The sequence below is a fragment of the Rhinopithecus roxellana genome, chromosome 17 (assembly GCF_007565055.1).
Source record: "Rhinopithecus roxellana isolate Shanxi Qingling chromosome 17, ASM756505v1, whole genome shotgun sequence".
NCBI lineage: Eukaryota > Metazoa > Chordata > Mammalia > Primates > Cercopithecidae > Rhinopithecus > Rhinopithecus roxellana.
This window is the reverse complement of record NC_044565.1, coordinates 55154906-55176710: the sequence shown is the minus strand read 5'-3', so window position 1 is coordinate 55176710 and position 21805 is coordinate 55154906. Positions and strand designations below refer to the sequence as shown.

Sequence of the window (21805 nt, the reverse complement as noted above, 5' to 3'; positions counted from 1 at the left end):
GAGGCCACACTGAAGCTTGTGGACACCAGGCCGACTTACAATGATTCCTCTCAATCCTCACCCTAAACTAGTATTTGCAAATGCTTAAAAAATGCCATCTGATATAGCTGTGTGAGATGACAGTGGTTATTATCAATGGATGAAAAACGTAATTTACAGAACAGTATTGTCTGGTATGATTCCATTTTTATACAAGTAACAGCCACAAAAAAAGTAAATCCATGTAACACAGCTGCATTGCTGTACGTGCAAATAAAACCAGAAAGATTCTCGACAGATTGCCAGTGAGACAGCAAAGGGTTGAAGAGAGGCTGGCAGAAGGAAGTGATTTCTCTATCTCTAATATCATCTCTAATAATTTATCTTTTGCACTTCTGTATTGTTTGAATGTTTTCCAACACAGTCCCACTTCACAAGAACAACTCATTTTACAGTCTATTAAGCAATGTAGAAATACACGGCAGAAGGCGTAAAACGATGAATACTCCCAGGAGACTACATCCAAAACTGATCTTAAGGAAGGATTCAAAGCTGTCTGTAAGGTGTATCAACCACCTTACTGCACATGTGCACGCATGCACGCACACACACACACACACACACTCACTTATCCGACAGACACTGCTGCTGGCCAGATGCTGGAGGTACAGAGACACCACAGCCAGGACACAGAGCCCGTCCTACTGAGCCTTCTGATCCAAAAATCTACAAATTGCGATCGTCTGTAGGTAGTCCAATGGGGGTGTAATGGATAAAAATAAACCGAGTGAAGTGGACAGGGCAGAGACTCTATGGAGCGTTGGTGGGTACGGCCGTGTGAACTGGTGAAGCGGGGAGGAACGGGCTGAGCCCTGGCTCTGGCACAGAGGATGGATACCCACCCTGGACGATGATGAATGCAGTGGCATGGACGCTGTCAATGCTGTTGGTCGCAGAGCATGCATACTCTCCGCTGTCCTCCTGGACGACGTTCTGTATGTAAAGCCCACCAGAAGGTGTGATGTTCACTCGCGGGTCGACAGGCAAGGGTGTGCGGTCACCTCTCGTCCAGGAGATTCGCGGCGGGGGGTGGCCTGTGGCGCTGCACTCCAGCGTGACGCTCTCCCCAACCAGCACCTCTGTATTCTGTGGCTGGATTACAAAAGTGGGTCGAGCTGTCACAATTAAACAGAAATTCTCAATTAATTTCTCCCGGTTTGACATGGTTTTTGCTTGATTTTTCCTATGTCAGGCTATTAATTCTATTTACCACCAAAATAGGGTAAAACAAACATAATGTAACTGCATATTTTCTTTTTAAAGAAATGTGCAGACAATAAAAATGGTTCACAGCCTCGGGTCAAACCAATTCAGGCCACCTGAGCAAAGTGAGCAACCAGGGCTGGTTAGGAAGAGCTAACGAGGAAGGGCTTTTTCTTAAAACGTGCTGAACTCCATGGAGGATCCTTATTTCTAAATAAAATACATTATGTCAGTCTTGTTAGACCTCGCTAGTAGTTCCTACTGGCACAAATTATTGTTAGTGAAGTATATTTAGAGTATACAAAAATATCAATTTTACTCATAAAAAGTGCAAATTAAAAGTAAGCAAGAAATAATATTTTTCAAATTTAAATCCAGAAAAAAGCCCTACAATCAGGAACGTGTTTCATGCGTGAGTTTGTGTGCAAACAGAACTCTCCCACGCTGGTAGTGGGAGGGCGCCCTGGCCCAGCCCACCTGCAGAGACGTGGCCATGCACACCAGCACTGAACATGTGCACACTCTACTGCCCAGAAATTACCCGGCTAAACAAAAGCCAGCAAAAGACAAGAAATAACTAAGATTAGAGCATAATTGAAGGAGACAGAGACACGAAAAACCCTTCAAAAAAAAAATAAATGCATCCAGGAGCTGGATTAATTTGAAAACATTAACAAAATACATATTTTGTTAATCTGTTTGACAAGCAGATTACATAGACTGCTAGCCAGACTAATAAACAAGAAAAGAGAGAAGAATCAAACAGGATAAAAAATGATAAAGGGGATATCACCCCTGACCGCAAAGAAATACAAACTACTATCAGAGATTACTATAAACGGCTCTACACAAATAAACTAGAAAATCTAGAAGAAATGGGTAAATTCCTGGACACTTACACCCTCCCAAGAGGGTGTTCAACTAGGAAGAGAGGAACTCAAACTGTCTCTGTTTGCAGACGACATGATTGTATATTTAGAAAACCCCAACATCTCAGCCCCAAAACTCAAGCTTACAAACAACTTCAGCAAAGTCTCAGGGCACAAAATCAATGTGCAAAAATCCCAAGCATTCCTCTACACCAACAATAGACAAGCAGAGAGCTAAACCATGAGTGAACTCCCATTCACAATTGCTACAAAGAAAATAAAATACCTAGGAATACAACGTACAAGGGACATAAGGACCTCTTTAAGGAGAACTAGAAACCACTGCTCAAGGAAATAAGAGAGGATACAAACAAATAGAAAAACATTCCATGCTCTTGGATAGGAAGAATCAATATTGTGAAAATGGCCATACTGCCCAAAGTAATTTATAGATTCAATGCTATTCCTATCAAGCTACCATTGACTTTCTTCACAGAACTAGAAAAAACTGCTTTAAATTTCATATGGACCAAAAAGGAGCCCATATAGCCAAAACAATCCTAAACAAAAAGAACAAAGCTGGAGGCATCAGACTACCTGACTTCCAACTATACTACAAGGCTACAGTAACCAAAACAACATGACAGTGGTACCAAAACAGATACACAGACCAACAGAACAGAACAGAGGCCTCAGAAGTAACACCACACATCTACAACCATCTGATCTTTGACAAACCTGACAAAAACAAGCAATGGGGAAAGGATTCCCTATTTAATACATGGTGCTGGGAAAACTGGCTAGCCGTATGCAGAAAACAGAAACTGGACCCCTTCCTTACACCTTATACAAAAATTAACTCAAAGATGGGTTAAAGTCTTAAACATAAAACCTAAAACCATAAAAACCCTAGAAGAAAACCTAGGCAACACCATTCAGGACACAGGCACGGGCAAAGACTTTGTGACTATAACACCAAAAGCAATGGCAACAGAAGCCAAAAGTGACAAATGGAATCCAATTACACTAAAGAGCTTCTGCCGAAGAAAAGAAACTATCGTCAGAGTGCACAGGCAACCTATAGAATGGGAGAAAATGTTTGCAATCTATCCATCTGACAAAGGTCTAATATCCACAATCTACAAGGAACTTAAACAAATTTACAAGAAAAAAACAACCCCATCTAAAAGTGGGTTAAGGATATGAACAGACACTTCTCAAAAGAAACTTATGTGGCCAAGAAACATATAAAAAAAAGCTCATCATCACTCGTCATCAGAGAAATGCAAATCAAAACCACAATGAGATACCATCTCATGCCAGTTAGAACGGCAATCATTAAAAAGTCTGGAAACACATGCTAGCAAGGATGCAGAGAAATAGGAATGTTTTTACGCTGTTGCTGGGATTGTAAATTAGTTCAACCATTGTGGAAGACAGTGTGGCGATTCCTCAAGGATCTAGAACCAGAAAAATAATTTGACCCAGTGATCCCGTTATTGGGTATACACCCAAAGGATTATAAATCATTCTACTCCAAAGACACATGCACACGTATGTTTACTGTAGCACTATTTACAATAGCAAAGACTTGGAACCAACCCAAATGCCCATCAGTGATAGACTGGATAAAGAAAATGTAGCACATACAGACCACAGAATACTATGTGGCCATCAAAAAGAATGAATTCATGTCCTTTGCAGGGACATGGATAAAGCTGGAAACCATCATCCTCAGCAAACTAACACAGGGACAGAAAACCAAACACTGCATGTTCTCATTCAAAAGTGAGAGCTGAACAGTGAGAACACATGGTCACAGGGAGGGGAACATCACACACCGGGGCCTGTCGGGGGTTTGGGGGAAAGGGGACAGACAGCATTAGGACAAATATCTAATGCATGCGGGGCTTAAAAACCTAGACGACAGGTTGATGGGTGCAGCAAACCACCATGGCACATGTATACCCATGTAACATACCTGCACATTCAGCACATATATCCCAGAACTTCAAGTAAAATTTAAAAAATACATATATTCTGCTAGAAACTTAATCCATAGCTATTTTTACAAGCACATAAAATGTCCTATGTCCAAATAAATTTTTGTTTGGGCCAGACGTGGTGGCTCACGCCTGTAATCCCAGCACTTTGAGAGGCTGAGGTGGGCAGATCACCTGAGGTCAGGAGTTCGAGACCAGCCTGGCCAACATGGCAAAACCCTGCCTCTACTAAAAATACAAAAACTAGCCAGTATGGTGGCGCACACCTGTAGTCCCAGCTACGCGGCAGGCTCAGGCAGGAGAATCACTTGAACCAGGGAGTCAGAGGTTGCAGTGAGCTGAGAACTCACCACTGCACTCCAGGCTGGGCAAGAGCGAGACTCTGTCTAAATAAATAAATAAATAATAAATTTGTGTTTGTTTTCCTTTTGCCCTGTTCTTTGTTCAGGTCAACCATCCTTATCCATGCTAAAATTCAGAAAAGTCCAAAAATCATTATTTTGTCATAACTTATTTGTTTGGAAAACTTGATCTACCTAGCATGAGGCTACTTATGGCCTTTATTCTACTTTCTGTGAATATCCATAGAGTTTGCTATAGGATATTAATACACTGATTACAGGGTACTATCCCAGACGCTGCTGACCGTCTGAATTGGTATGTGGATTTTACACGATGCTACCCTTCCAAAAATTTCCCCAAGTTCCTGAATATCAAAAGGTATCTGGCCCAAAGGCTTTTGAATAAAGCACACAGAACTGTGATAGCTAAAGATTTGGAAAAAAATCTAAATTCACTCCAAAAGGGAACTTCTTAAATAAATTCAGGGTACATTTAGATCATGGAATTCTATGCAGTTATAGAAAGAAAGAAAGAAAACTGATGTTATCAAAAGTGAAAGACTAGAAAGATTTCTAAGCTATCATCTAAGAAAAATCACTTGCCTCAAATATGCTTACTTTTTTTTTGTATACACACAGGGAAGAAACTACTAAGCATTTCGGGAAGAGGGGAAGGGAAGAGGGATTGAATGCATGATGAAAAGAGCCAAGAGGACGACTTCCTGCCTTTTTATATATGTTAATATGTAAGCCGTGTTAGTCAAATATTTAAGTATAAATTACAAAAAATACAGACATGACATTTAATATTAGCATTTCTATCAGAATAACAAATTGGAAACCATGAAGCTACTCACAGAAGGAGGAGCGCCAAAGTCAAAGTCGGCCTCGAGGGCATTCGCAGACCCTTATAACTTAAATTGAGCCTTAAAGAGCCTCATGCGACACAGAAGACAAGACACAGATCCACAGAGGCCCACGAAGAGAAGTTCGACAGAAAACCGAACAGCTGCATCCCCGCAGTGCTGTGCCCTCAGCATGAGAAAGAACTAACTTCAAAACCTGCCTGCCCTACCCAGGGAACGACGCTCAGTACAGGAGACAAACAAATCTCATGTAAGTGTTGTTCACCAAAATCTGGTCCTCACATGAGCTTGCTGCCCAGCTCCCCCCACATCAGGCAGAAGGAAGGTGATCCCCGACAGAAGAGCTGAGATAAACAAAGGAAGGACAAAGGCAGTGGGAACCACGTGGATGCATCCAGACAAACACTGGAAGAACAAAATCATAACGTTTATCGGTTAAAAAAAAAACAAGGCCGGGCGCGGTGGCTCACGCCTGTCATCCCAGCACTTTGGGAGGCCGAGGCGGGCAGATCACGAGGTCAGAAGATCGAGACCATCCTGGCTAACACGGTGAAACCCCGTCTCTACTAAAAAATACAAAAAAAACTAGCCGGTCGAGGTGGCGGGCGCCTGTAGTCCCAGTTACTCGGGAGGCTGAGGCAGGAGAATGGGGTGAACCCGGGAGGCAGAGTTTGCAGTGAGCTGAGGTCCGGCCACTGCACTCCAGCCTGGGCAACAGAGCGAGACTCCATCTCAAAAAGAAAAAAAAAAAACAGAACTAAGCACGTCAACTCAGCGGGATGAACACATGTTAGAGGGGAAGGTTATACTAACTTTAGGCTTTGGCAATTTAAGAATGCATGTAAAATTTTCTAGGCTAACCACTAAAAGAACAGAAATGGGCATATAGTGTCCAAACTGGTAGTGGCAAGCAAATATGAAAAATAATTATTTCCAACTAAAGCAAAAAACAGAAAAGTTTGGACAAACAGTTCAAAATAAGAGGTAGAATTTATAAATCTCATATTGTTAACTACAATAAACATATTTAAATGGATTAACTTTAAGGAAAACTTAGGATTTTAAAAAAATTTCTAGCTCTGTGTTATTTACATTAAACATCTCAAACATGTGTACGTGGAAAGGCTCGGAGAAAAATGGTGGGAAAAGATACACCTGACGATACAGATCAAGTAGAGGCTGCTTTTACGTATCTTACAACAAATTTACCTTGAAGCAAAAAGCACTGATAGAAGTGTTATTGATCAAAAATGTAATGCATCAGAAAGATAAAAACTGCAAACTTTTCATATGCCCCTAATCACAGAGCTTCAGGATAATGGGTGCGATATGCCCCTTTATGGCCCACGGAGACCTACACGTCACTCTATTCCTATTACTATACATAATTACCATAGTCTGCAACAGCAGTTGGCCATTTTTTTTCTGTAAAGGGCCAGACTGCTCCTGTTTTAAGTTCTAAAGGCCACACAGTTTCGTTGCTACTCCTCAACTCTGCCATGGTAGCATACAAGCAGCCATAGACATTGTGCAAAAGAATGAGTGTGGTCATGCTCCAAGAAAAGTTAATCACAGACAGTGACGCTTGAATTTCTTCTAGCTGTCATGTCGTCATAAGATACTGTTCTTTTAAAAGTTTTGATCATTTAAAATTGTAGAAAAGTATTCTTCATTCATACACCTTAGGGAAAACAGGCAGTAGGCAGGTGTGGACCGCAGGCTGTCGTGTGTCAGCCCGGCCCAGGCTTCCGGGCTTCTCCGGGCTGGTTCCCCCATGCTGCAGTCACTCCCTGTGCACCGGATGGCGAGAGGCCCTTCATTTGTACCTGAGGGAGCTACACCCACATGTTCAGACTAGTATACTAAATAGGGCTGTATTCCTGAGAAAGACCCAAGAATTCAGATCAAAAGGAGCGAAATTTGGAACTCTCAAGCCATAAAGAGCTGGCTAAATATTCCTGTCCAGGAATCGGTCAACGTACTCGCACAGTAACTCTCCTAAGTAGTTCATTACTCATAATCCATGGTTATTCTCCTTTGTCTGTAACACATACTTAACAGTACTACATAACTTTTTGTTCCTATTTTGTGGATTTTTTAATGCCTTAAAAACAGAGCCCAGGCTCCTTCTGGGAGCAGCGGTTGTGTCTTCACTTCTCTGCACAGGCCCACAGCACTGACTTTGGAAAGATGCCGAATGCCTTGTGCTGAACATGTGGAAGGTTTTTGATTAAGGCCTTTGATTCTGCAGTACTCTATCATTGGGCTTTCCTTTGAACAGAAATGTGAGAGCCAGGAATTCTCAGCCATCGGTACCTGTTGATTGTGTCTATGCTGGGATGTACCAGGTGATGCAGAGATTAGGCCAATTAAGGAGCAGGCACTTAAACAAGAAACACCAAAACCACTTACATTGCCAAACAAAACGTTTTATAACCATAATGGCCTGAAATACAAAATACCAGGGCAACAGCGACCCTGGTGTGATTTGTGGCTGAAGCTAAAGGAAGCCAGAAGGTTTCAGAGAGGAAGTTACACCTGCAGCCTCCCTGGGTAAGGGCTCCGACTCTACTGGCTTCCACACAGGAGGACAGGCAGACCCGTCCAGGGGCGTGAAGGGATCCGCATTGTTTCCCAGAGCCGTGAGGTACACCCAACGCCTCACTCCGCTGTTCTGCAAGGGCCCAGCTCCTCTTCTGAGCAATGGCCACAGATAACACAGGTGGATCAGAGCGGAGTTTGCAACCTGGTGGGACCCAGATGGATGAGAGGCCACAGCTGGACTTGATGTGGCCGAGACCAGTTTTTAAACGTTTTAAATTTAGGTGCCATTATCTTAAACATGAAAATATTGGATAAAAATCTAGAATTGTGGTTCCTTTTACATAATCCAAGCCCTTCGCAAAATAGAGACCTTGTTACCACATGGCAACAGCTGTGCCTGAGTAGCTGTCCCTTCAGAGGGCGCCTGGGTGGCGGGGTCAGTGGGTCGGGGGCGGCACAGTCTCTCCAGGTTCCCAAGGCCCTCTCTCCATGGGCTGGCCTCACAGCATGGACTGCCCCAGCTGTGTGGACTATGAGTGTGTCCCCAGATGAGGGGCTAACTGGGGACCACAGCACCGCTCACGGATCATCTACGACCCTGCGCTTCGAAAGCTCTGTGAGCCAGCCCTGTGTTGCAGCTTCAACTTCAGACTTCAGTGTTCATTCTTGTTTTACTGAGTTGGGGTGCAAAGAAAGAAGGCAGATACTGAGGCACGACAATTCTGGGCGGAACCCAGGTGTGAAATGCCCGCCACATACCTGGAGACCCGAAGTACCTGAGGGTCACCTCTTGCGTCTTCACCTCTCCGGCCACGTTCTTTGCCATGCACTGGTAGATACCCTGGTCCGTCTCCTGTGTGTTCTGGATCATCAGGGTCCCATCGTCCAGCAAGTTGAGGCGGGAATCTGTCTTCATGCTCAGCTCGTTACTACAAAGACAGAAATTTGGTCTGGTCAAGCTGTTGAAAGCAGAAAGACATACCTCACCCATCCCCAGCACAGGGGTTTCCAGTCTTGCAGCAGGTGTATCAGAGCTCGTGCGAGCGACAGCTCACCTTCCAGGGGCTCCTCCTTCCTGACAGTCCCTGACCTAACAGGCAATTCTGAAAAGGGGACCGTGTATTCACACATCTCATTCACTCAGATACTTATCCTTAGTATTCACGTGTTCAATCTATCTACATGTTTTAAAGTGTTCCTAATTCCAAAGGAGAAAAAGCAATGAACAAAATGGAAAAAATTCCAAGGAAACATTTTCTTTTGTTTCTGGTGAATTAACTAAAAAGGGTAGAAACATTTTTACATTACTAAAAGCCGAAGATATACCTACGTGTATTTTATTTTTTTATTTTAGAGACAGAGTCTCACTCTGTGGCCCAGGCTGGAGTGCAGTGGTATAACCATGGCTCACTGCAGCCTCAGCCTCCTGGGCTCAAGCGCTCCTCCTGCCTCCAGCTCTGAAAGTGCTGGGACTGCAGGAGTGTGCCAGGCCTCTCTATCTGTATTTTAACAAACAGTGCCTGCAAGCTGCTAGCTGGCTTCTGTCTGGGATCTGGGAGGAACCTGTGGAGCTGTACCATGAACAGGCCAGGACACGGGTGACCTCACCTTCACATGGCTCGGTCAGTCCTCGGGCAGCAATGACCTCCCCTGGGGCCATGCTGCATCCCACACACTTCGGGCAGCCAAGGAAAGCTGCAACACCTTTACCCTAATGCTCAGTCCTGCCGCTTCTCACCCTCACCCCACCTGTAACTTCGCTTTAGTTCCCTTTATACAGAAGCAGGTGAAGAGGAGAGAGGTGACATTGGATGCCACTGAGATCACAGTCTATGGCAAGTGTGAGGACTGAGTAAGAACAGCCAGGCACGGAGCCCTCTGAGAATGCAGATGGGCCTACGAGAACTCCTGCTTCCAGATCATCAAGACAGACAAGGCCTCTGTGAAACAGAAACTCACTACCTTAGTGCACGAGATTCATCATCTTCCATGCGAGTTTCCTAAGGAATGTGTGGAGCCTGGACCATGCTGGGTCGTTCATGCAGGAGGAGCAGCCCCCACACTGTGCAAAAGCACTTTCCCACGACCGCCCTCAGAAACCTGCCAGCGCGCTGCCAAACCATTAGGGATGCTCTCGAAAGACCAACACCCACCTTCTCCCAAATCTTCCTCATGCTCTCCTCTGCCTGGCACCAATCCCCCAACCTGCAATCTGTCCTTACTCACAGGGCTTGCTAGACGGAAGCAATGTCAGCTTAGGCCCGATAAATAAGACTCTCTTTGATGTGGCCCAATCCCCTGCCCAGAAACATAGCGAGCCAGCAGGTGAGGCTGGCCTGGAGGTGATTCTGGATGTTAGGTAAGGCCAGCTGGCAGGCAGGTGAGGCCAGCAGGTGAGACTCCAGCTGGTGGAGGGCAGAACCCAGCACAGGTCACCAGGCCTCAGGACTTCGGCTCTAGCTCTGCCATATTTAGCTGTGAGATTTCAACTTTGGGCATCAATTTTTTCCTATATTAAATGTAGGTGTGATGGACTGGGGCCAAATTTATGCTTCCCTGACTTTTACATGCACACAACATAATATACTGCAGAATTCCTCCAGTGTTCTCTGGATTTTAAATCTCATCTACTTGGGAGTCATCCAAGACAAGAACTGTGAACAGAGTGACGGCACCTTATAGGCTCCTTGTCCGGCACTGCAGCCAAGGTCAACATGACCTTTCAGTCATGAGGATAACAAAATCTAGAGCTGGAACAACCTCCCATGTCCTCTTCAGCATGGACACATCTTCCCATTCTGTTCGTGACAACTGGGGACAGCCAGTTCCTTGCTCCTGTCCATCTCTTCTATAAACACCGCCTTGCCCGAGAGCCAAGCCCAGCCCAGTTTGCCTCTGGAGTCTGGAACAATGACTCAGTGTGTGCCTCATCTATCTGCCCGAGTATCACAGGGCTCACATCTCAGACGCATCCCTCTTGCTCCCTCATGACTAAACATGGCCAGAGAGGAGCAGCGCAGGAGCGCTGGGGCTGGGCCGGCAGGAGGAGCTCCTTCAGAAGCTGTCCTCACGCAGGCAGATGGGAGAAGCCAGGACATGGTGGCTTTACTTCAGGATCTTCTTTTAAGGATTCCTTTCAAAAGGTCACTTTGAAAGTGCTCCACTCCAACTCAGGACCCTCAGTGATTGGACCCCAGGTGCCTTAAAGCAATCCGACCTCATTTCTACCTAGGCCTCTCTGCACCTGCACCATGGGTCCTGCCCCACACACGCCCCTTGCACTCCTTTCACCTCCTCCCACCTCCCACCTCTCCCCATAGACTCCATTACTCCTTCACCAACACGGCCCCAGCGCGCAAACCTGAGCGGGGCAGGGGTGCTCCCCACACCTGGGATCACAGGTGCGGCTTGCTGCCGGAACACATGTGATGGTCAGCGGTAGGACTTCCTTCTGTCGCTCTGACAGCCAGGAGCCGGGACCGTCTTAGCCTCAATAGGCCCACACCATGTTTGTGGACACAAGGGGAGATTTTCTTTGTTTGGGAGACAAGTTAGATCCACACGGGAGCTGAGCAAACTTGTGTCAGCAGCTGCATGGTGCTCATCTCCTGAAGACGCCGTCCCAGCAGAAGTCAGGGCCCCTCCCACACCCACTCAGGTTGGTCACAATGCCCCAGGTCAAGGCTGCCAACAACAGTGACCAGAGCAAACAGGCTGCTGCCAGAGGTCAGTGGGCAGGGAGAGAACAACCAGCACGCTCTCCCTCCCTCCCACTGGGTAGGGCCGCAGTGACGCATTGCCCGGCCAGGACACCCCTGTGCTGCCCAGGAGAGAGTGGGGAAGGGGCCCGAGCCTGGCAGAAACGTCGTCACACCCCCTGCCATGTAAGACCAGAAAAGAGCAGAAATATTTCATCCCGTGTACTTTTCCCTACGTGGTGGGGGAAGAGTGGATGTGGGCCTTGGTGGGGAGTGAGGTGCAGTTTGGGTGTCCAGGTGTAACTCTGAGAGATGCGTGGGGGACATTTCTGTTTGGCCCCAACTCACTTGTTTCGCAGCCAGATGATCTCAGGCTTGGGGTTGCCTTCGGCTCGGCAAGTGAAGTACACGGTGTTCCCCGAGGTCACGTCTGCATCCTGGGGCTCGGATGTGATCCGGGGCCTTTCTGTGCCCAACAAGAAAACGGAAACCTTTTTAGTGTAAACCATGACATGAAAATAAACGACAACCCACGTTGAGTCCTCTGTATCCAAGAGATACAGATGCCCAAAGGTGTAATTCAGCCATAAACATCCCCCACAAAATTGCCAGACCGGCTTCTCTACAGCCCCGTCTATGGTGCGGATCCACATGATGTCTGCGCCAAGGGGCGCCACGTTCTGACCACCTGAGGGACAGGCTGGCTCAGAGCCGGGCAGATGAGCCCCAAATGACAGCCTTCGGCATCCCCTCAAGGCCCTTCGGGAAAGCCAAACACCAGGGAGAGTGGATTCGCCACAGGTCACTATGTTCAGTGAATAAAAGACAAAAAATCGTACTCTGTAGATAAAGCATCGCTGAAAGAATGTCTCTAAAAGCACAGGCAGGTGGCAGACACCACAGCTGGAGCAACTCCCAGCCTCCCTCCTCCACAGCTGTCCCGCCCTTCACCCTCCACCCTGGACAAGGGGAAGAACGGCCTCTCCCGCCTCCGGCATGCCCATGACTCCACACAGCTTCCACCAGCCACCCGAGGGCTGACGGCTTCCAGGGGCCACCCGAGGGCTGACGGCTTTCAGGGGACACCTGAGGGCTGACGGCTCCCAGGCTCCTGCCCCTGGCGGCCGCTCCGGAGCCCCAGGCCTGCACAGGGAGCGGCCTTCTCTAAGGCTCCCTTCAGCAGCCGTGAGGGCACCACACTGAGGGCGGGCCTAGGCTCCCATCTCTGCCTCATCACCTCAGCGTGCAAATCTGTCTCCATGTACATGCTGTGAGCATCACAAGAAGAAAAACACAACCACACGCAGGTGTGCACAAGTAAGTGCCTGCAGTGGGGCAGACACAAGCGCAGGTATGAGTGTGTGTGTGCACTGGAGCTGACTCTGCTCAGCGCTGCCATTCTGCCTGGCAACCAAAACAAAGGCCCTTGGACCCAACTGGGGGCTGTCAGCAAGGGCTCCTCCTGGATGGCCTCCTTCCGTCTCCCCAGCATTGCACAGCCCAGGTCGCGAGGCTGGGGTAGCTCTGCCCAGCCCTCCCCGTGCTCCCACATCACTCTGGGAACCGTGCCTCCTCTTTTCTCTCCTCTGCGGCACTGGAGCCCTTGGCTTTATGGAGGTTCTCATCCCTCCGGCCTTAGTCCGGCCTCCCCGCCTCCCTCACACACTCCCCAATTCCCTCTCCCTAGGGCTGCCAGAAAGCTCCTCCTAGAATACAAACATCATCCCAACGTTCTGTAAACCCTCCCATGGCTCCCCATCACCACAAAATCAAAATAAGCTTTCACTGCTTTCTTCATTATTTAGGCTGCACAACCCTGCAGACATCCTAAAACCCACCTAATTGTACCCCTGAACAGGGTGAATTGTCTGGCACGGCAACAACACCTCCATAAAGCTACTATAAAAAACAAGAACAATCACTGACAGCCAAATTGGAGTAAGGAGTAAAAGTATGACGACATCTCCAAGGGCACAACCTCAGGAGCATTAGCGGCAACGACAGGGCCTCGGCTGATTCATGGGGACTCGCACGGCTTAGCAGAGCTGCCAAGTTGGGCAGCACAGGTCCCTGGGCCCCCCGAGCACCGAGGGCCTTCCCTTCAGAGATGCGTGGGGCAGCTCCTTCCATCAAGGGCCGTTTCTGGAGCTGCTGACAGGCAGTGCCCTGCAGAGCTGAGGGCGGAGTCTGCGTCCGGGGTGGGGAAGCAGTGCCGTCAGGCAGCTGCACAGGGGTCTGGGCCTCTTTTGCTCCCCAGGCTAGAAACCTGAGTGGTGTAGTACCCCCAGCCACCAGGCAGCGCTCAGTTCTAACTGCCCCTGCCATAGCTCCATCAAGAACTGAGCTAGAAGAAACTTAAAAAAAAAAAACTATGTATTTTTGTCATATTATAAAACCATCACACAGGGAGATCCTTTCACCTTACCAAAATAAACAGCCGTGTGTATATGTCTATAAATGGTGTGTGTGGATAGTGTGTTCGTGTGTATGTGCGTGTGTGTGGTTTGTGTCTGTGTGTCTATAAATGGTGTGTGCATGTGTGTGTGGTGAGTGTGTGGATGGTGTGTGTGTATGTGCGTGTGTGGTTTGTGTCTGTGTGTCTATAAATGGTGTGTGCATGTGTGTGTGGTGTGTGTGTATGTGCGTGTGTGGTTTGTGTCTGCGTGTCTATAAATGGTGTGTGCATGTGTGTGTGGTGAGTGTGTGGATGGTGTGTGTGTATGTGTGTGTGTGGTTTGTGTCTGTGTGTCTATAAATGGTGTGTGTGTAGATGGTGTGTACATGTGCGTGTGGATGGTTTGTGTCTGTTTATGTGTGTGTGTCTATAAATGGTGTATGGTGTGTGTGTAAATGTGTGTGTGGTGTGTGGATGGTGTGTGTGTGTGTAGTTTGTGTCTGTATGTCTATAAATGGTGTGTGTGGATGGCGTGTGCATGTGTGTGTGTGGCGTGTGGATTGTGTGTGCATGTGTGTATGTGCGTGTGTGTGGTTTGTGTCTGTGTCTATAAATGGTGTGTGTGTAGATGGTGTGTACGTGTGTGGATTGTGTCTGTGTATGTATGTGTGTGTAAACGGTGTGTGTGTGGATGGTGTGTGTGTAAATGGTGTGTGTGGATGGTGTGTGTGTAAATGGTGTGTGTGTAGATGGTGTGTGCGTGTGTGGATGGATTGTGTCTGTATGTGTGTGTGTCTATAAATGGTGTGTGTGTGGATGGTGTGTGTGTAGTGTGTGTGTGGATGGTGTGTGTGTAAATGGTGTGTGTGTGGATGGTGTGTGTGTGTATGGAGTGTGCGTGTGTGGATGGATTGTGTCTGTATGCGCGTGTGTCTATAAATGGTGTGTGTGTGGAGTGTGCATGTGTGGATGGATTATGTCTGTGTATGTGTGTGTGTCTATAAATGGTGTGTGTGTGGATGGAGTGTGCGTGTGTGGATGGATTGTGTCTATGTGTGTGTGTCTATAAATGGTGTGTGTGTGGATGGTGTGTGTGTAAATGTGTGTGTGGATGGTGTGTGTGTAAATGTGTGTGTGGATGGTGTGTAAATGGTGTGTGTGTGGATGGTATGTGTGGATGGTATGTGTGTAAATGGTGTGTGTGTGGATGGTGTGTGTAAATGTGTGTGTGGATGGTGTGTGTGTGGATGGTATGTGTGTAAATGGTGTGTGGATGGTGTGTGTAAATGTGTGTGTGGATGGTGTGTGTGTAGATGGTGTGCGTGTGTGTGGATGGATTGTGTCTGTATGTGTGTCTATAAATGGTGTGTGTGTGGATGGTGTGTGTGGAAATTGTGTGGATGGTATGTGTGTGTGGATGGAGTGTGTGTGGATGGTGTGTGTGTAAATGGTATGTGTGTGGATGGTGTGTGTAAATGTGTGTGTGGATGGTGTGTGTGTGTGTGGATGGTGTTTGTGTGTGGATGGTGTGTGTGTAAATTGTGTGTGGATGGTGTGTGTGTGGATGGTGTGTGTGTGTGGATGGTGTGTGTGTGTGTGGACGGAGTGTGCGTGTCGGGCCACTCACCACAGTTCAGCTCTTCCGGGGTGACTGCTGCCACTGAGCGTCCCTGGATGCGTCTGGGATATTCACAGGTGGCTGCTGCCTGTGCGTTCCCCGACTCCGCGTAGGTTTTCAGCAAATCTGCCAACCACAGGATTTCACAGTCGCAGTGAAGTGTGTTTGAGTCCAGTCGCCTGTGGGAAGGAAGATGTGGCCGGTGAGACACGGGGTGGGTGGGCTTGTCCATCCGTCCATCAGACAGGGCTTCCAGGTCCTGCGTCGGGTAACACGCGCCAGGCCTGCCAGGCTTGCGACACGGGGATGGGACACGTCCCGTGGTGGAATTCGAGCCCCAGTGCCCGACTCAGGGAGTGATGTAGAGACACATACATCACCAGGAAGAGCCCGGGGGTGCACAGTACCCCTGGAGGCACTAACCGGAGAGGCGTGAGTAGCAAAGGGCTGGTGCACACCCAGACATCGGGTGTCGAGTTCAAGGCGAAGGAGTGCACCGGCAGCACCGCTCAGGGAAGTTTGTGAAGTAGACCGGGTGGGAGCCACTCACAGAAATCAGTACCATGAGAACCACAGCCACAGAACCACCACTGTCACCCAACGCCCATCATCACAGCAGGACAGTTCTACATCATCTCACTCCGGCCTGAGCCTTCCCAGGGAGTGTGGGAGGGGAGGGCTGCATCTTCTGGCTGGGGTTCACACCTAAGTTTCCTGAGGTCCAAGCTGACCTGGAAAGTTTCCATTGAGTGGCACATCCTGTCCCAACAAGGGAAGCACGGGCAGGACTTGCCTGCACCCTGAGAAAAGTGTTGTCTCTGCACACGGGGAGGAAGCTGTCGGTGGGCAGAGGAGTTCCAGGCAGCAAACACAGGCTACAGGACAAGGGCTGGAAGAGGCTGGCAGCTGGATGTGAGACTGAGAGGTGACCACGTGCTAGCAGCCCTCGCTCTCGGCACCTTCTCGGCCTCGGCGTCCACTCTGGTGGTGCCTGAGGAGCCCTTGAGCCCGCCACCGCTAGAGTGGACGCCGAGGCCAAGAAGGCACCGAGAGTGAGGGCTGCTAGCATGTGGTCACCTCTCAATCCAGGACAGCCAGGTGGGACGGGGTCCCCAGGCCCCTCCTGGCGGCCTGCGCATTGGGAGGGGTGCGCACTGGGGTGGAGCTCACAGAGGTTCGTGCCAATTGCAGGGGGAGAAGCCTGGCCCTCCTCTTCACGGGTGGAATTCAGTCTGCGAGGCAGGAAGCCACCGGCGGGAAACACCCTCTCTTGCTTTGCTAAGGGTCTCGTTTCCCCCACTCTTTTTCCTTTTTACCCAATAAATCCCATTTTTCTCACTCTTCAAATAGTCTGTGAGCCTAGATTTTTGTGGCCACGTAACAAGGACCCCATCTTTCACTGAACTAAGGAAAAGTCCTGCAACAGACATGCTCACTATTAACCCTGGATGAGGTGGCCCCAGGTCACTCCCCAGATGGGGATGGGACCCCGAGAGGTGCTCACCAGGGCGGCAGGGTGAGGGCATCACTAGGGGCCGACGTTGGCTCCAGGAGGGGAAGGGGAGGCTACACCTCCCATCCGAGGTTCTCCTGGACATGAGCCCAGAGGGGACAGGAACACAGAACTGTCCTCATGACCAGAATCACCCTTTCCCACGTGAGCAGGTGCATAGCTCTCAGGTGAGGAGGCTGTGAGGAGGACAGTGTCAGCCACGTGCCCAGGACACCCAGCCTGTGCCCACAGCTGAAGGTCAGTACAGGACCATGGGCACATGCAAGACCTGGATGGTCACGGTCCGGTATGTGACATCCGGCCAGTCGGTCCTGGCGGAGCGGGCTGCTCCAGGCACCCAAGGAAGCACAGGATCCCCAACCTTCATCTGCTCAGAAGCAGAGAGGGCTATTCAGGAGGTCTGGAGAGGTGGGGCAGCTGGCGTGCCCTCCTCGGCCTGGGGCCCCTCAGGGACATGAGGTTAGAGACTGCTCCCAGCAGACAGCAGCCAGGACACAGCATGCCCTCTAGATGCAGCTCTGTACATCTAACACAGCATCTCAGTCTGGGGTTGTAGTGTTCAAGCACCTCTAGTAAAGTGAGCAAACAGGAGAGGGGGACCTTGCCAGACACCCAGAGAGAGGCTGAGAACAGAGGGAAGGCAGCTGTCAGCATAATCCAGGCTGTTACCAGTCTGCCCTAAACTTGGCTACTTTCTAGAGCATTTATCTGGTAATTTCTTTCTACTGTCTGTTATCTATCAAATATGGAAGTATTAATCCCATCTTCCTACCCAGGATGTAGTTTTTAGTTTGGCTTGTGATATCTTTATCCTAAAGAAAAAAAAAATCACAAATAGTTCTGAAGGGCTACGTTTTACTCCACTTTATTTCACTGAGTAGATAAAACAAACACCATAAGACCACTCCGGAGTCAGGTTTGTCTCCTGGCATTTTCTTTCTCGGTCTAGTTCATCGCATACACTCAGTAATATTTAACTGAAAATAACGGCTCAAGACCATGAAGGAAAACACAAAAAGAATGTCACAACTTTCTCTGCCAGTAATAAAATGCCTTAATTACAAGAAATAGCTCAGTATAAGGAAAGAGTATATTAGGAGGCCTTAAAAAATGGGTGGAATTACGGGTGCGGTGGCTCACGCCTGCCATCCCAGCACTTTGGGAACCCGAGGCGGGCAGATCACCTGAGGTCAGGAGTTCAAGACCAGCCTGGGCAACATGGTGAAACCCTGTCTCTACTAAAAATACAAAAATTAGCCAGGCGTGGTCACACGCACCTGTAATCCCAGCTACTAGGGAGGCTGAGGCACAAGAATCGTTTGAACCCGGGAGGCAGAGGTTGCAGTGAGCCGAAATCGAGCCATTGCACTCCAGCCTGGGCAACAAGAACAAAACTCTATCTCAAAAAAAAAAAAAAAAAAAAAAAAAAAAAAAAAAAAAAAAAAAAAAAAGGGTGGAGATCAGCCTCCTTAGTACGCTGTAGAAAGAACCAGAATGCAGCACAGGAGTTCTTTCTACACTGGTTTTACTTCTACCAGTAAAGTGTGCACTGCACTTAAAAATTAATTTGATGAATTTAAAGATGATTTTTTAAAAAACGTTGGCTGGGTATGGTGGCTCATGCCTGTAATCCCAGCACTTTGGGAGGCTGAGGTGGACAGATAACTTGAGCTTAGGAAATCAAGCCCAACCTGGGCAACATGGCAAAACCCTGTCACACACACACAAAAAAAAAGAAAGAAAGAAAAGAAAGAAAGAAAGAGGAAAGAAAGAAAAACAAAAAACCCACAAAATTACAAAACTTAGCTGGGCATGGTGGCATGTGCCTGTAGTCCCAGCTACTCAGCTATTTGGGAGAATTGCTTCAGCCCAGGAGGCTGAGGCTGCAGTGAGCTGTGATCATGCCACTGCATTCCAGCCTGGGCAACAGAGCAAGACCCTATGTTGAAAAAAAAATTTTTTTTAAGTCTTAATTGCCTATCAAAGGAGTAACTATTTGCCACATTGTCTGAGTCACATGTTTTTCATTTTGCTCTCTAACAGATTCAATCCACCCTCCATATATTCTCATTCTTTCAGAATCAGACTGTTACCAACATTTCACTACACTTGAAAAAGAACCAGGTGAATGGATAACAGAGAGAAGTAAGGATTTGCAGCAAAGGAAACACAAAAGGTATCATTATACTCACAATCTCTTCATAGATTCCAAGTGATTAAACGTCCCTGGTACTAAATGTGTAATCCGGTTGTTATGCAAAAATCTGTTGAAAGAGATTTTATAACAAACCAATTTTGAAAAATACGTCTTAAAATGTGTAGAAAAGAATATAAGCAGTCAAATATACATCAGTTTTTAAAAATCTCAGTGATTACATTTATTTAATACAAATGAATCTGAAAACAATGTTGTTTACTCCAGCAAAGAAATGGATTTTTTTCCTATTTTATCAACACTTTCAATTAAAGAGAAAATTATGTCCTATTTCCAAATTGTTAGACTAGAAATATGGACTTTATATCAAAACAGTTTTCAGGTGTTTGGTGGATATTGACCTTAATCTAACCATGCCAGTGACTGAGGCCTGGGCTCTGTGAATGGAAAGGCAAGGAACAACACACAACTCACAGCCTCTCAAGCTTCGGGAGATGCTGGAACGACTCTGGGTCCAAAGTTTCTATCTGATTAAAGTGCAGGTATCTAGAGCAGTTAAAAGAAAAAAAAAAAAAGTGTAACTTACAATTTATTTTATTTTCTTAGATCCAGATTTTTGCCCCCAATTTTTTTCTAGTCATTTCAAATTCAGACATCAATAGATAGCTCACTCACTAGACTTCCTACGTTGTATGAAAAATACATAAAATTATCAAATGATTCAATAAATACAACTGAACACTAGGCACAGACGTCCACTCTAGTGACTGGGTAAAGGCGAGGGAGGCCTAGAGGTGCTCACTGAGATCCTCAACACCATGTGAGAAGGGCCTGACTAGGCCATTTTTGCTTCCAAAATATATGGAAAAAAGCAAAAATCTAAAGCATAACTTTAATGATAGCACATACATAAACAGGTGAATACCTTCACTCAAATCTTTTAACTCGTATGAATTTGGCAGGGACATCATCACACACTTGGGCAGAGAGTAAACTGCCAGACATAAAGACACCCTTAAAGACCACAAAGAAAACATAAAAAGAACGTCACACGACTTTCTCCATCAATCCTGAAGCGTTAAACAAGAGACCGTCTTTCCTCGGGTGTGTGATGGTACAGAACACCCAGTGTTTCTATTTCTTCCCATTTCACGTGTCTCCATACTTCTACAATTTATACTTTTAGATATAACTCATTCTTTCTAATTTTTCCTGAATACGAAATTTCTCGTTTTGAAAAGTGGGTTTTTTCCTCGTAAGTCAAACACAAAGTCAGTCTTCTCCCTGGGGCGCTCTGCTGGGAGATCCCTCCTGCCCACTCAGGCGTTCCCTGCAACCAGCACGCATTTTAAACGAGTACTTCTTCAGGAGGCCAAAATGAGTAAAGCAGCAGCAGGCCAGCGTTCACAGCTCTTCAGAACTCCACGAAAGGAAGTCTTCAGAACGCACGCCTGAGAGTCAGGTCTGTGGACATTCTGAGAACACCGTCACCGCCAGGGCACCAGAGTGCGGCTGCCAGGGCCCCCCCATCCTGCGGCCAGCTCCCTGGGCAGCACCCACACAGGCCACACTGAGTCTCTGCGGACGCCTGCAGCCGGAGGGCCCCCAAACGCAGACTGTCCCTGCCCCTCGTCCTGGGACAGGTCTGTGCTCGGCACTCTGTGCACGAATGGGAAACATGAGGGAAGGAAAAACTGGAGCAGGAGGACAAGGAAAACCGCCCGCCGTGGGCGAGCATGACGGGCAAGCACCTGACGCGGGGGTCCCGAGGAAGGCCAAGCCCTCCGTGATCCCGGTTGCCTCGTCTCTGCCGGGCAGCGTGCTGACCCCGGGAGCCTCGTCTCTGCCGGGCAGCGTGCTGACCCCGGGAGCCTCGTCTCTGCCGGGCAGCGTGCTGACCCCGGGAGCCTCGTCTCTGCCGGGCAGCGTGCTGACCCCGGGAGCCTCCTCTCTGCCGGGCAGCGTGCTGACCCCGGGAGCCTCCTCTCTGCCGGGCAGCGTGCTGACCCCGGGAGCCTCCTCTCTGCCGGGCAGCGTGCTGACCCCGGGAGCCTCGTCTCTGCCGGGCAGCGTGCTGACCCCGGGAGCCTCGTCTCTGCCGGGCAGCGTGCTGACCCCGGGAGCCTCCTCTCTGCCGGGCAGCGTGCTGACCCCGGGAGCCTCCTCTCTGCCGGGCAGCGTGCTGACCCCGGGAGCCTCCTCTCTGCCGGGCAGCGTGCTGACCCCGGGAGCCTCCTCTCTGCCGGGCAGCGTGCTGACCCCGGGAGCCTCCTCTCTGCCGGGCAGCGTGCTGACCCCGGGAGCCTCGTCTCTGCCGGGCAGCGTGCTGACCCTGGGAGCCTCCTCTCTGCCGGGCAGTGTGCTGACAGAGCACCTGTGGGTTTTTGGGGTCCTTGGTCTTTCGCAGCACACGCCATGTGAGACCCAGGCACCACCAACACACAGTGGCTGTGAGCGGCTCAGCGAGGTTTCGGTGCAGGCAGGCAGGGGTAGAGTCTCCCAAGCAAAGCCCAGAAGGATGAGGAGGTGCTGACCGAGGGAAGGGAAGGGGGGATTTCCAG

The 21805-nt window shown here is 48.5% G+C and overlaps 1 protein-coding gene across 2 annotated transcripts in view; it reads right to left on the bottom strand.

The window, feature by feature from the left end:
* Nucleotides 1–21805, bottom strand: part of PXDN (peroxidasin) — a 109769-nt gene that overhangs the window by 33367 nt on the left and 54597 nt on the right. For both annotated transcript variants that reach the window (XM_030921193.1, XM_030921194.1), the window contains 6 exons: nt 19719–19790; nt 19282–19353; nt 15586–15755; nt 11912–12029; nt 8625–8794; nt 882–1154 (listed from right to left, as the gene is read on the bottom strand). In XM_030921193.1, the coding sequence (XP_030777053.1) occupies nt 882–1154; nt 8625–8794; nt 11912–12029; nt 15586–15755; nt 19282–19353; nt 19719–19790 (875 nt within the window). The remainder of the gene's footprint in view (nt 1–881; nt 1155–8624; nt 8795–11911; nt 12030–15585; nt 15756–19281; nt 19354–19718; nt 19791–21805) is intronic.